This window comes from Lipotes vexillifer, unplaced genomic scaffold (genome assembly GCF_000442215.2).
Source record: "Lipotes vexillifer unplaced genomic scaffold, Lipotes_vexillifer_v1.1 scaffold184, whole genome shotgun sequence".
Classification (NCBI taxonomy): domain Eukaryota; kingdom Metazoa; phylum Chordata; class Mammalia; order Artiodactyla; family Lipotidae; genus Lipotes; species Lipotes vexillifer.
The window spans coordinates 1,427,215-1,443,254 of NW_006783561.1; the positions used below are offsets into that span (position 1 = coordinate 1,427,215).

Consider the following 16,040-nt stretch of genomic DNA (forward strand, 5'->3'; position numbering starts at 1 on the left):
CACACAACTATTTTTTTTGCGGTACGCGGGCCTCTCACTGTTGTGGCCTTTCCCGTTGCGGAGCACAGGCTCCAGCCGCGCAGGCTCAGCGGCCATGGCTCACGGGCCCAGCTGCTCTGCGGCATGTGGGATCTTCCCGGACCGGGGCATGAACCCGTGTCCCCTGCATCGGCAGGCGGACTCTCAACCACTCTGCCACCAGGGAAGCCCCACACAACTATTTTGACATCACTGAGGAAAGGGGAAGAGAGGAAGGGAGAGAGAATGGAGGGAGGGAAGAAGGGCCACAGTTTAATATTATTTGTTTAAATATTGTATCATTCTGAATTCTCCTTTTTTGATACTGCAGGCCAAATACCTACAATCTCAGGCCCAAGAAATAATAAAAAATTTCCAGGAAAGCTATAAATTCTTTGGACACAAACAGGTATTGAGGAGTAAAGCCTCATAAGTTAAAGAGCTTTCCCAAAGCTTAAGGTGAAAAAGAGAGGAAAGACATCTGGCTTAGTGCCCATTTTGATTTTTTACCTTTTAAAATACACAAACAACAAATAAACAAGAAACAATAACCAAAATATCCCTCAAAACTATCAAAACAGAGAAAAGCCCAAGCTATCAGTTAAAAGTAACATCAATCCACCAGGATTGACAGCACTTCTTTAAAAAATCACTGGCAGTTGAGCACAGATTTCAAATGTTTTAAAAATAGAATCCGCCTAAACAAATACATGGAATGAGCACAGGAGTCTGCCTGGTTCTACTCATTTACTGTGCTGTCTAAGCTGATTTGGCTGGTTAGTGGTTTCCCCATAACGTTTTTTTTAAAAGAGAGAGAGAGAGTCGCTAGCACTGGGTCAGCAGGCAGAGTCTGTAGATGTCACCCACTGAGTGGGGTTAGAGGCGTCAGTCAAGTCACAGGATTAGTTGGCTTTCACAATTCAACATGCAGCAAGCAAGCTGCAAGTCCAAGCTTCTCTGTGAGCAGTAATGGCACCTGGCCCACAAAAGAGAAAATTCTGGGTGGACAACAGGAAACCTCTGGATCCTTCAGAGGAATCCTAGGCTGAAAGAGAAAAAGGAGCATTTAACACATTTATAAATATTTATTTCTGCAAACATTCCACCCAAAAGCTAGAGAAATCTATACTTATTATTTTCTAAACTGAGGGAGAATTGTTTACTCTCTACCAAGTACACATCACTTTGTCCTCTTGCTCTAATCTCAGTTCCTTAAATCATCTTAATGGCAGTAACAGCTACCTGTACTAAGTGCATATTTTGTGCTAGGTGTTGCTCTGAGTTCTTTATGTATATTGCCTCATTTACCCTCACAACAACCTGTGCATGAGGTAATGCTCTTGCTATTTTACAGGTGAACAATGTGAAGCCTACACAAATAAACTTGCCCTAAGATATACAGCTATTAAGACTGGGAACTGAGGTTAAGAATCCACCTGCCAGTGCAGGGGACACGGGTTCAAGCCTTGGTCCGGGAAGATCCCACATACCGCGGAGCAACTAAGCCTGTGCGCCACAACTACTAAGCCTGTGCTCTAGAGCCCGCAAGCCACAACTACTGAGCCCACATGCCACAACTACTGAAGCCCGCGTGCCTAGAGCTGGTGGTCTGCAACAAGAGAAGCCACTATGATGAGAAGCCCGTGCACCGCAATGAAGAATAGCCCCAGCTCACCGCAACTAGAGAAAGCCTGCGCACAGCAATGAAGACCCAACACAGCCAAAAATAAAAACAAATAAATTAATTAATTTTAAAAAAAATTTTTAATTAAAAAAAAAAAGGCTGGGAACTGAACCCAAGCTTAACTGAATGCAAAGCTCATGTTCTTACCACCACTACACCTCTCACCAGCGAATGTTTACTAAATGCCTACTAGATGCAAGGCAGTCATTACTGGGGGAAAGAGAAGAAGACGGGGGCCACGAATATATTAATATTAAGTCTGGCCTTTGTCTTCCAGAAGAGAAACTAACTACAGCGATAAGACAATACATGTGAAGCAAATATCTATGATAAATCACATTAAATGTCAACATTTTAGTAATGTCAATAAGAGTTCAAAGGAAAAGGTATATCTGTCTGGGTTAGCCAAAGAAGGTTTTGAAGAGGAGGTAGGGTTTAGGCTGGGCTTTGAACAATGGGTAAGGTTCTGACTGCTGAAAATAATGCCCATTAATAAGTAGGTGCTGAATCAGCAGTTCTCATCAGGGAGTGATTTTGCCCCCTCCATGAAGGGGACATTTGGAAATGTCTGGAGGCATTTTGGGATGTCACAACTGGGGGAAGGGTGCTACTGGCATCTAGTGGGTAGAGACCAGGGATGCTAAATATCATACAATGCACAGGACAGCTCCCCACAACAAAGAATTATCTGACCTAAAATGTTGATAGTGCCAGTTGAGAGACCCCATGCGAAATAAATGTCTTTGGGAGTACACTATTGATGATAACAAAATTGCATTATCTTCTTCAAAAAATACTTGTTCCTGGGCTTTCCTGGTGGCGCAGTGGTTGAGAATCCGCCTGCCAATGCAGGGGACACGGGTTCGATCCCTGGTCCAGGAAGATCCCACATGCCGCGGAGCAACTAAGCCTGTGCACCACATCTACTGAGCCTGCGCTCTGGAGCCCGTGAGCCACAACTACTGAGCCCGCGTACTGCAACTACTGAAGCCTACGTGCCTAGAGCCCGTGCTCTGCAACAAGAGAAGCCACCACAATGAGAAGCCCACGCACCAAAACAAAGAGTAGCCCCCGCTCGCCGCAATTAGAGAAAGCCTGTGCACAGCAAGGAAGACCCAACACAGCCAAAAATAAATAAATAAAATTTAAAAAAAATTTTTTTAAATACTTGCTCCTTTTATAAAGTCACCATCAAAAAAATCTTGGATTGTATTCTTTATGTAAAACAAATAGATGGCAGGCACTTGGATCTGGGGGCTTGGAGACTGAACAGAGTTCAGATCTGGAGGTGCAGGCTTGGGAGCAGATATCAAACAGAGAACAGAACTGAGTCGCAGAAGGAGACCAAATTGCTAAGAGGGGGACAAGCAAGAGCAGGAACAAGCAGAGAATTTAAGACAGAGCACTGAAAAACATGAAGAGGTGGAGGGGGAGGCAGACGATAGTAAAGCACTGCAGAGATGAAAAAAATTAAAGAGGAAGGAGGAGAAGGAGAATAGTGTGAAGTCATGACAGCCACAGGTGTTCCCAGTTAGAGGAAGTGAGCAGGGAGAGGGTAATGTGAAAATGCCACTGCTTAATCCAGTGGGAGGTCATTCATTACCTGTGGGCCTCCACTTTTCTGAATCACTAACATTTTTAAGAATCTTATAAAAACTATATAATCTCTCCTCCAGAAAAATGTACATATGCACCTATACATAAAATTCCATCAACAATACCAGGAACTTTATTAGAGCCCTTAGGAAGTCCACAGTTAACAGGAAGAATCCTGCTCTAAAACGTCTTGGTAAAATATTAAACTGACTTTTTTTTTTTTTTTTGGCTGCGTTGGTCTTTGTTGCTGCGTGCGGGCTTTCTCTAGTTGCAAGCAAGCAGCAGCTACTCTTCGTTGCAGTGCGCAGGCTTCTCATTGCGGTGGCTTGTTGCAGAGCATGGGCTCTAGGCACGCGGGCTCAGTAGTTGTGGCACACAGCCCCAGTAGTTGTGGTGCACAGTCTTAGTTGCTCCGCAGTATGTGGGATCTTCCCGGACCAGGGCTCAAACCCATGTTCCCTGCATTGGCAGGCGGATTCTCAACCACTGCACCACGAGGGAAGTCCTGACTTATTTTTTTAATGCATTTCTTTCTTCCAAAAGTAGAGCTGCCGACATAGAAAGACATTTCTTGATTATCTTCAAAAATGAAAGCAAGAAAAGGTGTAATTGATACAATGTATCCTTCAAAAATAACTTATGCTGGGACTTCCCTGGTGGTTCAGTGGTTAAGAATCTGCCTGCCAATGCAGGAGACACAGGTTTGAGCCCTGGTCCGGGAAGATCCCACATGCCGCAGAGCAACTAAGCCTGTGCACCACAACTACTGAGCCCGTGTGCCTAGAGCCCGTGCTCCGCAACAAGAGAAGCCACCACAATGAGAAGCCTGTGCACTGCAATGAACACTCAATGCAGCCAAAAATAAAAATAATAAAAATAAAAATAACTTATGCTTGGTTTTGACTTATGAAGATACAGGTAGAAATATTTAGACACACAGAATCCAAACACCAAACTTGCCTCAATCAGACAGCCCAGCCTAGAAGCCAGAGGCAACAAGGAAAGAAAAGAGAGTTCAGATAATTCATTCAAGGATAAGTAAGAAGACCATACTGAAATCTAACTTCCTAGAAAAGAATAAAGATTTATCTATAAGGATTGGGCTTGTGTTCTCTTTCTATTGCTGATGTCTCAAATAGTAATTATGCTCATATCTCTGGCAAAATGAGCATATCAGACCAGAGATCGCTTCATCTGCAACACAAGCCTTATAAAACAAGACCAAGCCTCACCCAGTTTTCTTCAGTAACAATTACTACTACTTGTTAATGCTTTAACAATCACAATGTGCTTCCAAAACATAATTTCAATTGAGCCTCTAAGAAATCTGGGAAGCAGATATAACTATTATCCCCATTTGCAGAGGAAGAAGTAGGCTGAGAATGAGTGGTTTTCCCAGGCCAGAGGAATGATGCCTCAAATTAGGTCTAACTACAAATCCCCTGGCCTTTCCAGTTAGCCACATGGCTTCCTCAGAGGAAAGCACAGCAGCCACTGCACTTCACCAACTGAGCCTCCGACAATCAGCAGTCCCAGCACTAAATAATCCTTTTTACCCTAAATATCCTCAAAAACATGTTGTATGATATGATTTCCAGGGTCCTTCAGCATGAGCTGTTTATCTGGAAAGCTTTATTGAATAAACAAAGCTAAAGTCTGCGCAGAAAAGGAACATTACTATTCCATGTGTACTGAACATCTTCTCAGCACTCCTATACTTGGTTTCACAAGTTAGTTTACACTTGCTTTTAATTTGCTTAACAAGTATTCTTAAGATATTTTTCACGTGTCCCATCTGTCCAAGAATGCAGGGACCGTGTGGGTCTGTGTTCACAGCTCTGCCCGTCAGCACTTGGGACAGTGCTGAGTAGTTGCTCAATAACCATCTGCTAAATGAACTCAAGGGCAGGATCCAGCCTTATAATTTTTACATCTCTTCTGACTACAACCATACCACACTGGGAATTCAAAAAATGCTACTGACTAGATACAGGAAGGAACTACATTCATAAGACACACAGAATAAGTACAATTAGTACCTTTTTTCCCCTCTTTCTTCCCCTCAGACCATTTCAGTCTTGTTGGTGTCATCATGACAGCTGGAGAGCCAGAAAATAACTGTAACAAGAAAATTTTATAGTGGCTTAAATGTCCTAATGTCATTTCTATAGACAGACTTTACTAACAGAGGAATTATTTACTTTTTCAATTTCAATATGAAGAGTTTTACCAACGTATTTAGATCTCATTAATCTTAACTGTTTTATTGCTGGCTTAATGAAGTAACCATTCCTGGGATAACTTGAAGGACTACTCCACACGTACTGCAGTGCCAAGCAGGCCTGGCTCAAATGTTACCCACCCTGTGGAGTCTCCCAGTAAGAACTGCTCCCTCCAGCACTTTGTGTGTGGAGCTATTTCACTGCATTTGTCATTTCTGCTTATGACTGGCTATATCTTCCTTGAACTCAAAATGTTTGTTGAATGAATCAATGAAAACCTACAGAAAGAAGTCAGCATAAATGAAAAGACTGGGGAAAAGGCATAGTTGAATATGGCCCAAAGAAACACAGTAAAACAGACGACGGTATATTAGTTTTCTTCCTTTCTATAAATGAACACACACAAAGAGAAAGTACAAAGAATAGTATCTTACTAAATTCATATTTTCTTTGCTGGCTCTCTTCAATTCATCAATGGCTACAGATTCTGGAGTAGGGTACTTGTTTTTCTTTTCTGACATCATCTGATTTCCCAGGACCTTCCGCTGATTTAGGAAGAGAAAATATTTGATTTATAAACATCTATATTATAACTATACTGGTCTTCAAAACTATAGTTTCTTAGGTTAAAAAAAAATCTCAGCTCTTTGATAAATTCCCCCAGGCATCTTATACAAGAGAGGTCAAAGCATGTTACTAAAAAACCTGAGATCACTGCCTTTCTTTAGGTGATCACTATTCCTCTTTAAACCAATTAAAGGGCTGAAATGTTAAAAGCAACTTTATAGTTGATTTAAACCAACTAATACAGGCCAATTACAGTGCTCCTGAGGCCATAAAAGAAACACCAGTTACCTACCAGTACAATTTTTTCCCTAAAGACATATTGTCTCTGGCACCTTTTAAGAGTCCCCTCCTCCCCCTCCCCACTAAAAGACACTTATACTGGGTCCACTCAAAGATTCTGCTTCCCTGTCATGTCCTCCTCACACAGGATTGGAAAATTTGGAGAAATTCTCTAAGAGTTTCTAGTACAGCCATAAAAGGGTACTGGCCTTCTTAAAAGGGTCACATGACTATACTGATATTCAGAGCAAGACTAAAAGCCCTTTCATCTCTGAACAGCTTAAAAGCTAATGTAACCTACTGTATCAGTTGACAGTGACAATTCTACCATCTTTGAAGAAATCTTTCTTTTTTCTCCTTAGAGAATAAATTTGAATTCCAAAAAAAAGAACATATCAAAACTAGAACATTAAACTTTAAAATATAAATATTAGTAGGAATATTCTATAATAACTCATTTACATGAGACAAATTTTGGAGGAAAAAAAGTCTAGCCAAAAACAAAGTAACAAAGCAAGATAGAAATCAAATAGCTAAAACACAGAAGTGCTAGAAAAGTAAGGCCAGTACATCTTCCTTTTAGAAGTCAGATATCACCTCAGAGTAAGCTGAACTGGGGATACCAGGAGCCACAGGACTAGCTATAAAAGCTAAAATTCAGCTTCCAGTGAATTTTTTAACAGAAATTTCATTACTCCTTTGCTATCCAGCAGAAACCTGCATCTATTATTAGCTTGAAAGTCTCTTCATTTATAATGAAAACAGTTTACCCTTCTGTCCTATAAAACTTGCTAACATTGTGTTTAAAATTATTTTTCTAAAATGTTTTCCCCTGATACAATTATAAACTCTTTTATAACTCTAAAGTTCTAAATGCTCTGAAGAGGGCAGCTGCCAAGAGGATACTATATTTTTACATTTCAAGCAATAATTAGCAACACTTCTAGAACCAACTGCAGGAGCAGAGCTCACTATGAAGAGAAAACTACATCCATCTAACTTCAGTTAAAGAAACATGTTTGACTAACACACAGAGAAACATTTATTGGACTGTAACTTTTCTTCTTACCAATCATCTCTATGACAGGAAGTCAGAGGGAATGACAGACTTCCAAGTAAAATGAACCAAGGATGCTCATTTTACTTGCCACATCTAAGCAGGTGAATACACTTTTGGGGTTCTAGCAAAGGGAATTTTTTTTAATTATGGTAAAATATACATAACATAAAATTTATCATTTTAACCATTTTCAGGTGTACAGTTCAGTAGTGTAAAGTACAGTCATATTGTTGTGCAACCATCACCACATCCCAGAAATTTTTCATCTTCCCAAACAGAAACTCTGTACCCATTAAACAATAATCCCAATTCCCCCCAGACCCTTAGTCCCTGACAACCACCATTCTACTTTCTGTTTCTATGGATTTGACTATTGTAGGTACCTCATATAAGTGGAATAATACAATATTTGTTCTTTTGTGACTGGCTTATTTCACTTAGCATGATGTTTTCAAGCTTAATCTATGTTGCAGCATGTGTCAGAACTTCCTCCTTTTTTAAGGCTGAGTACTGTTCCATTGTTCATATATACCACATTTTGTTTATCCATTCATCCATCAACGAACACTTGAGTGGTTTTCGCCTTTTCATTGTAAATAATGCCACTACAAACATGTATACAAATATCTGTTCATGTTCCTACTTGGAATTGCTTGATTATATGGTAGTTCTATTTTTAGTTTTTGAGGAACCGCCATACTGTTTTCCACAGTGGTTGCACCATTTAACGTTCCCACCAACAGTACACAAGGGTTCCAATTTCTCCACATCCTTACCTTGCTATTTTCTGTTTTGTTGATAACAGCCATCCTAGTGAGTGTGAATTGTTATCTTATTGTGGTTTTCATTTGCAGTTCCTTAATATAAGGGATATTGAGCGTTTTTTTAATCTTCTTCAGAAAAATGCCTATTTAAATCCTTTGCCTTTTTTTTTTTTTCTTTTGGGCCATGCTGTGCAGCATGTGGGATCTTAGTTCCCTGACCAGAGATCAAACCCATGTCCTCTGCAGTGGAAGCGTGGAGTCTTAACCGCTGGACTGCCAGGGTAGTCTCTGCACATTTTTTTTAAAAAAATCCACACTTTTATTTATTTACTTTTCAGTAAGTTTAAATACTTGAAGGCTACAGCATCACATGGATTCTGTGTCCAATGGCCTTAGCAGGAAGGTTGCTTTGGAATTTGGCACGAACCATGCCACTGTTTCCATGAGCACGAGTTATCTTTCCCCAGATTACTCTGGTTTTGTTAGGTTTTCCACCAGGAGTTACTGTGTTGTTCTTTGCTTTGTACACATAAGCACATCTCTTGACTAGAAAGAATTCAGTTTCATCTTGAGCATATACACGTTCAATTTTCAGGAGAGTTGTGTGCTCCCTCTGGTTCCGTAGACCCCGCTTATAGCCAGCAAAAATGGCCTTGGACCACAGCCTTCCAGACATATTTGTCATTTTAGAAGTCCTGTTCCCAGCAGGCCTCCACAGGGTCCAAGATGGCTGAAAAAAGCCCTGTGCATTTTTTAATATGGATTGATTTTCTTTGCTGTTGTTGTAAGAGTTCTTTTAATATTCTGGATATTAACCGCTCATAAGATATATATTCTGCAAATATTTCCTCCCATTCTGTGAGTTGCCTTTTCACTCTGTTTGATGTCAAGCAAACCTAATGTCCCATGGCTATTGGCCACAGTGGATAGGACTGAGTGAATTCTAAACTGCTATTAATGATAATAACTACAACCAAAATTAGAGTAAGATGAAGTTGCAACTGCTAACAACTACAGTTTAAAAAAAAAACACATATATACATATATTACAAGGCATTTTTTTTAAGAGCACAACTTCTAAGCAAAGATCTCCTTAATGTTGCTGGATTTATAAATTTTAATAATGTTAAACAATTTTAAAAAGAAAACCTGTAGAACACAGAACAGTGCTAATCTCTCTCCAAGTTAACTAGATAGAACCTTGCCTTTGTTTAATTTATGCCTGGAAATTTGAACCCCATAATCAGCTATCTGCTGCCACCTGCTGGCAATATCCCTTAACTACAAGTTCAGATCATCAATGAAGACTCAAATAAATTGAACCTACTGACAGCGATGGTAGCAACACCACAGAAGTACATATTGCATTTGTTTTAAAAACAAGATTTTTAAAGAATTTGAGACAAAGGAAGAGAACAAAACAACGGAACAAAATATTAAGCTCACAAAAATCTGAGTTACCTAAAACTCACTAGCCTATTAGAAAATCCATTTCCAGTCTCTGTCAACTTTCTCACTTTTCCATAACTTTAGCAAATTGCACAATGAAGTATGTAGCACAAAGCAGGTCAGGAACCAAAAGAGATTCTCTACTCAGGGATGAGGACTCTGTCCTCAGCCCCAGAAGAGACAAAAGGACCTTTATTTCTTTTATCCCTTACTTCTCTAATCATAGAGCCCCTTCTCTGATTTGAAACACAGAAAAATGCTTTGAAAAATAAAAGCTTTTCCAAATTCTATTCTTTTCCCCTTACAAGTGAAGCCTTCATAGAATCCCAAAGAACAGAATAAAACTGTTTATGCATAAGAAGAGTCAGACTGTTAAATTTTCTCATGATCAATGCTGAAAATGACAGCACAGTGTACCTACCTTAATAAGGCCACTGAAGGACCGTGAACGGGCCCTCTTCTGCACCCAGAGGGTAGCAGGTTCTCGTCCTGGTGTTTGGGTCTCAGAATGCTTATTAAACTAGAAGAAAACATAAAGAACATTTTGTTAGTAGTCTCCCATCAAGAGATAGCATTCTGTGACAATCAATAGCTAAGTGGAAATACCCAGAAAAGCCCAGGAATAAGTGAATCTGTACATACATGGATTAGTAGGTTGGCAAGCAAATCACAAAGGCAAAAATTATGCCACCAAGAAGAAGTCAAAATGTATTAAATTAGCCTGAGGGTAAATTAAATTAAATTAAATAATACACACCCCAAAACAGTCAAAGTGGAATCAGATCAAGCTTCTAGAATTAGATCTAACTACCAGTTTATAGCAAATACAGAGGACTAAGAAACATCTTAAGTAATACCACAGGGATGCAATCAGCAAAATCCAGACTGTGGGAGAAAAAGAATCTGGTTTCTTTCACAAAGTGCAAAGAGAGAGACAGGATGGTTTATGTGTGTTTAAATACAATGTGCTATCTGTATTGGATCCTAGAATAGAAAAAGGATATTAGTGTTAAAACTGGTAAAATCTGAATAAAGTCTGTAATGTTACTAGTAATGTACTAATGTTAATTTATTAGTTTTGACAACGTTAGCATTAGGAGGAACTAGGTGAAGGATATGTGGGAATTCTGTACTTTCTTTGCAATTTTTCTCCAAACCTAAATTATTTCAAATTGAAAAGTTTATTCAAACAAACTTCAGCAATTTTTAGGGAGGAAAAATATTGGAGGGGAAAGAAGGATGGATCTATATATTAAAAGAAACCTAGTAGCTCTAACAGCTCCAGAAAACGCATACCCTTTGGTCATGCCACTTCTAGGAAATAATCTGCAATGAGAATACTTATGAACAAATATGTATAAACTAAAAAATGACTTAATTTCTTTTTTTTTTAATTTATTTATTTTTGGCTGCGTTGGGTCTTCGTTGCTGCACACGGGCTTTCTTTAGTTGAGGCGAGCAGGGGCTGCTCTTCGCTGCAGCACACGGGCTTCTCATTGCAGTGGCTCCTCTTGTTGCAGAGCACGGGCTCTAGGTGTGCGGGCTTCAGTAGTTGTGGTGCACGGGCTTAGCTGCTCCACGGCATGTGGAATCTTCCCAAACCAGGGATCGAACCCGTGTCCCCTGCATTGGTAGGCGGATTCTTAACCACTGTGCCACCAGGGAAGTCCCCAAAATGACCTAATTTCCCCTAATATGTCCAGTAGAGGACAAACTGTATATATATATATCAGGTTATATACAATAAAATATTATACAACCATTAAAAACGTTTACAGCCTTTTAATGACATGGAAAATGCTCTGATATAATGTTATATGAAAAGGGTAGGATAGGGCTTCCCTGGTGGCACAGTGGTTGAGAGTCCGCCTGCCGATGCAGGGGACACGGGTTCATGCCCCGGTCCGGGAAGATCCCACATGCCGCGGAGCGGCTGGGCCCGTGAGCCATGGCCACTGAGCCTGCGCATCTGGAGCCTGCGCGTCCAGAGCCTGTGCTCCACAACGGGAGAGGCCACAACAGTGAGAGGACCGTGTACCACAAAAAAAAAAAAGGGTAGGATATTTTAAAAACTGCATATATATTATGATCTCAATAAACAAAAAAATATGAAATACATATTCATGGAAAGAAATACAAGAAGGAAATACTCCAAGATGTTATCAGTGGTTATCCTGGATGATAACAGGTGATTTTTAATTTCTTCTTGACACTCTTCTGAAGGTTTCAATGTTTCTGTAGTGAGTACTCATTATTTTTATAATCATGGAGAATAAATTACATATAATCATAGAGAACAGTAAAAGTATAGTTTCTTCAAAAATAAATGGCAATATTTTAAATGTATGTGAGGAGTTTGCAAGCATGCATGAGAAAATGCTTAGGCTGTAATGTTTAATAAAAAAGGGAGAAATAAAAGAAAGTATATGGTATGATCATAACTACGTCAAAATATTGGCTTGGCCAAAAAGTTCGTTCAGGTTTTTCCGTATGGAAAAACGAACTGTTTCCATATTCCAAAATATTGCGTTGGCCAACTAACTTTTTTGTCCAACCCAATATATCCACAGGAAAAAAGACTGAAAGAAATACCCAATATGTAAATGCTGGTAGGATGAGTGATTTATTTTCTTTTAATCCTTCTCTATAATTTCCTATTTTTCTAAAAAGAGCAAAACTGATGTTTTTTCCTTTGTATAATCTTTAACCCTCAGTGTTCTTGATGAGGGAAGTCATTTACACCTGTCCTACCTGAATTACTGGCTTAGTTTCTACCAAGAATTAAATCACTACACTACCTTAAATCTGTAATACTACTTGGCCAACACCCTCTAAAATTCCAGTCATAGCACAGTTTGCTAGATCTCAAAGTAACTTCAGAGAGTGACAAAGGGAATTCCCTGGTGGTCCAGTGGGTAAGACTCCGTGCTCCCAATGCAGGGGGCCCAGGTTCAATCCCTGGTCAGGGAACTAGATCCCACATGCATGCTGCAACTAAGAAGCCCACATGCTGCAACTAAGACCCAGTGCAGCCTAAATAAATAAATAAATATTAAAAAAACAAAACAAAGAAGAGTGACAGAAAATTTCTCTTAAAGGACTTTGTCAATTGTTAAGAACAGCTCAGTTCAACATTTCTAAGCACTTGATTCTGTCTGGCCCCATGCTTGAGGTTAGGTATAAAAAAATAAATAAAAACACAGACATCCCTCAAGAAGGTTCCAGTCGAATAAGAAGTAAAGAGGCTGACCTTGCCTGTTTAGCTAAAATTCAAGAGGGGCTGAGACAAAATAAATTTCCTGAGAAAGAAACTAACCAAGTCATCAATATTTACTCAAGCTATACTTTGAGTCTCAAGATAGCAAATGAGAGACCTAATTTTGCTCCCATAGCTCCAAAAAAAACAAACTCAGCCACTAGAATTCCTATTTCTAGTATCACACTGGGCCCTTGATTTAGTGTTTTCTAACTGCAAACAACTCACTAGTAAGAACTACCACTTTTTCTCTACTATGGCAGCCACTTTACATAGATTCTTTCTAATCTTCACAACCATGAAACACGGGCATTACAATTACCATTTTACAAACAAGAAAATTGAAATTCAGCAAGATTAAGTTATTTGCCAAGAAAATATGAAGGGTTTAAATGTCATACATGACCAAATTCGAGAAACTAACCACATTGGATCCTTCTGCTTACTCTAAAAATCCAGGAGCCTCCACCCCCTTTCTCTAGTGGGGCAATAGTACAGAGATCACCACTGAGGTTCCATAGACAAGTTTGCTTTCTTGGCTAAACCAAAGCTTGGACCAGTAAGAGACAAAAATTAAATGAAATTCTTAATAATATTCCCTAGTGATTCTACAAGCAAAAATCACATTCCTAAAGCCCCGTCACTGTCTCCCTGCCTTCGGCACCTGTCTGATAAGCTGTTTCTTCTTTGCCGACTCTGGCATATTGTGAACATGTTGGAACAATTCTCTTAGTGCCTCTCCCGTACGCTGCTGGGTCTCCTCCTGATGAAGGCAGGAATCTCGCCGGTTCCATTTCTGAGATCTTGTCACTTGGAAGGAGCTGGTATGACACGAAGCTATCAGATCAAGATCATCCTATGGAAAATTTAAAAGAAAAGTGAATTAATATATCCTGCCAGCTTTGTTTCCAGATTCCCACCACACTGGAACAAAAAAAGGGGAGATGTGGGAAACATGGTATACTCTTACATGTAGGAACGAGAAAAATCTAAATACTATCATCAGATAAAGAGAAACCTACAATTACAGACTATATCAACAGCCCACTCCCATGACCTGCCCAGAAAACCTAAATTCATTTAGAATATTGTCACCAAAAATTATATTTATATAATAGTCCAGTTTTCAGAGCATCTTTTAATCTCACATAATTTTCATTGGTATCCTATGAGTTAAGCAGTGAAAGTATATTACTCCCATTTCATTGAAGAAGAAACTGAAGTTAAGCTATAAGTTTAAAATCTAAAAAATCATCTAGATACTAAAGTGACAGACCCATCTTAGAGACCAATTAGCCCACATGCTGCAACTAAGACCCAGTGCAGCCTAAATAAATAAATAAATATTAAAAAAACAAAACAAAGAAGAGTGACAGAAAATTTCTCTTAAAGGACTTTGTCAATTGTTAAGAACAGCTCAGTTCAACATTTCTAAGCACTTGATTCTGTCTGGCCCCATGCTTGAGGTTAGGTATAAAAAAATAAATAAAAACACAGACATCCCTCAAGAAGGTTCCAGTCGAATAAGAAGTAAAGAGGCTGACCTTGCCTGTTTAGCTAAAATTCAAGAGGGGCTGAGACAAAATAAATTTCCTGAGAAAGAAACTAACCAAGTCATCAATATTTACTCAAGCTATACTTTGAGTCTCAAGATAGCAAATGAGAGACCTAATTTTGCTCCCATAGCTCCAAAAAAAACAAACTCAGCCACTAGAATTCCTATTTCTAGTATCACACTGGGCCCTTGATTTAGTGTTTTCTAACTGCAAACAACTCACTAGTAAGAACTACCACTTTTTCTCTACTATGGCAGCCACTTTACATAGATTCTTTCTAATCTTCACAACCATGAAACACGGGCATTACAATTACCATTTTACAAACAAGAAAATTGAAATTCAGCAAGATTAAGTTATTTGCCAAGAAAATATGAAGGGTTTAAATGTCATACATGACCAAATTCGAGAAACTAACCACATTGGATCCTTCTGCTTACTCTAAAAATCCAGGAGCCTCCACCCCCTTTCTCTAGTGGGGCAATAGTACAGAGATCACCACTGAGGTTCCATAGACAAGTTTGCTTTCTTGGCTAAACCAAAGCTTGGACCAGTAAGAGACAAAAATTAAATGAAATTCTTAATAATATTCCCTAGTGATTCTACAAGCAAAAATCACATTCCTAAAGCCCCGTCACTGTCTCCCTGCCTTCGGCACCTGTCTGATAAGCTGTTTCTTCTTTGCCGACTCTGGCATATTGTGAACATGTTGGAACAATTCTCTTAGTGCCTCTCCCGTACGCTGCTGGGTCTCCTCCTGATGAAGGCAGGAATCTCGCCGGTTCCATTTCTGAGATCTTGTCACTTGGAAGGAGCTGGTATGACACGAAGCTATCAGATCAAGATCATCCTATGGAAAATTTAAAAGAAAAGTGAATTAATATATCCTGCCAGCTTTGTTTCCAGATTCCCACCACACTGGAACAAAAAAAGGGGAGATGTGGGAAACATGGTATACTCTTACATGTAGGAACGAGAAAAATCTAAATACTATCATCAGATAAAGAGAAACCTACAATTACAGACTATATCAACAGCCCACTCCCATGACCTGCCCAGAAAACCTAAATTCATTTAGAATATTGTCACCAAAAATTATATTTATATAATAGTCCAGTTTTCAGAGCATCTTTTAATCTCACATAATTTTCATTGGTATCCTATGAGTTAAGCAGTGAAAGTATATTACTCCCATTTCATTGAAGAAGAAACTGAAGTTAAGCTATAAGTTTAAAATCTAAAAAATCATCTAGATACTAAAGTGACAGACCCATCTTAGAGACCAATTACACTGGTTCTTGGCTGGTGCTCACATGACATAATGTGATAACTACACAGCAGTGGTAGAGGAACAAAAACAACTCTCTAAGAAAAACCATACTCCAGTTAAACAAGCTGAAATAAAATACTGTTTTCCTGGTCACACCAAATATTTGCTGAATGAGAGGTAGAAACCAACAGGAGCAGAAAAAAAGCATAAGATGACAGCTGAAGTTTCGAATCAAGACAGACTAAAAAAAATCATCAAAAAGTGCTTGTGATGTTTTTTTAAACTTCTCACTTTTAAAACTCAATAATCATATAATCTT

General features: G+C 39.1%; 1 protein-coding gene and 1 pseudogene across 1 annotated transcript in view; both read right to left on the minus strand.

Moving 5' to 3' along the window:
* Nucleotides 1-211: 211 nt before the first annotated feature.
* ARHGAP19 (Rho GTPase activating protein 19) overlaps nt 212-16,040 on the minus strand; it is a 57,212-nt gene continuing 41,383 nt past the window's right edge. Inside the window, exons 8-12 of the mRNA XM_007456198.1 lie at nt 15,110-15,301; nt 10,061-10,159; nt 5,955-6,065; nt 5,338-5,416; nt 212-1,058 (exon numbers count right to left, since the gene is read on the minus strand). Coding sequence (XP_007456260.1) covers nt 1,048-1,058; nt 5,338-5,416; nt 5,955-6,065; nt 10,061-10,159; nt 15,110-15,301 — 492 coding nt within the window. The 3' untranslated portion in view covers nt 212-1,047. The remainder of the gene's footprint in view (nt 1,059-5,337; nt 5,417-5,954; nt 6,066-10,060; nt 10,160-15,109; nt 15,302-16,040) is intronic.
* LOC103070835 (60S ribosomal protein L35a pseudogene) lies at nt 8,534-8,866 on the minus strand (annotated as a pseudogene).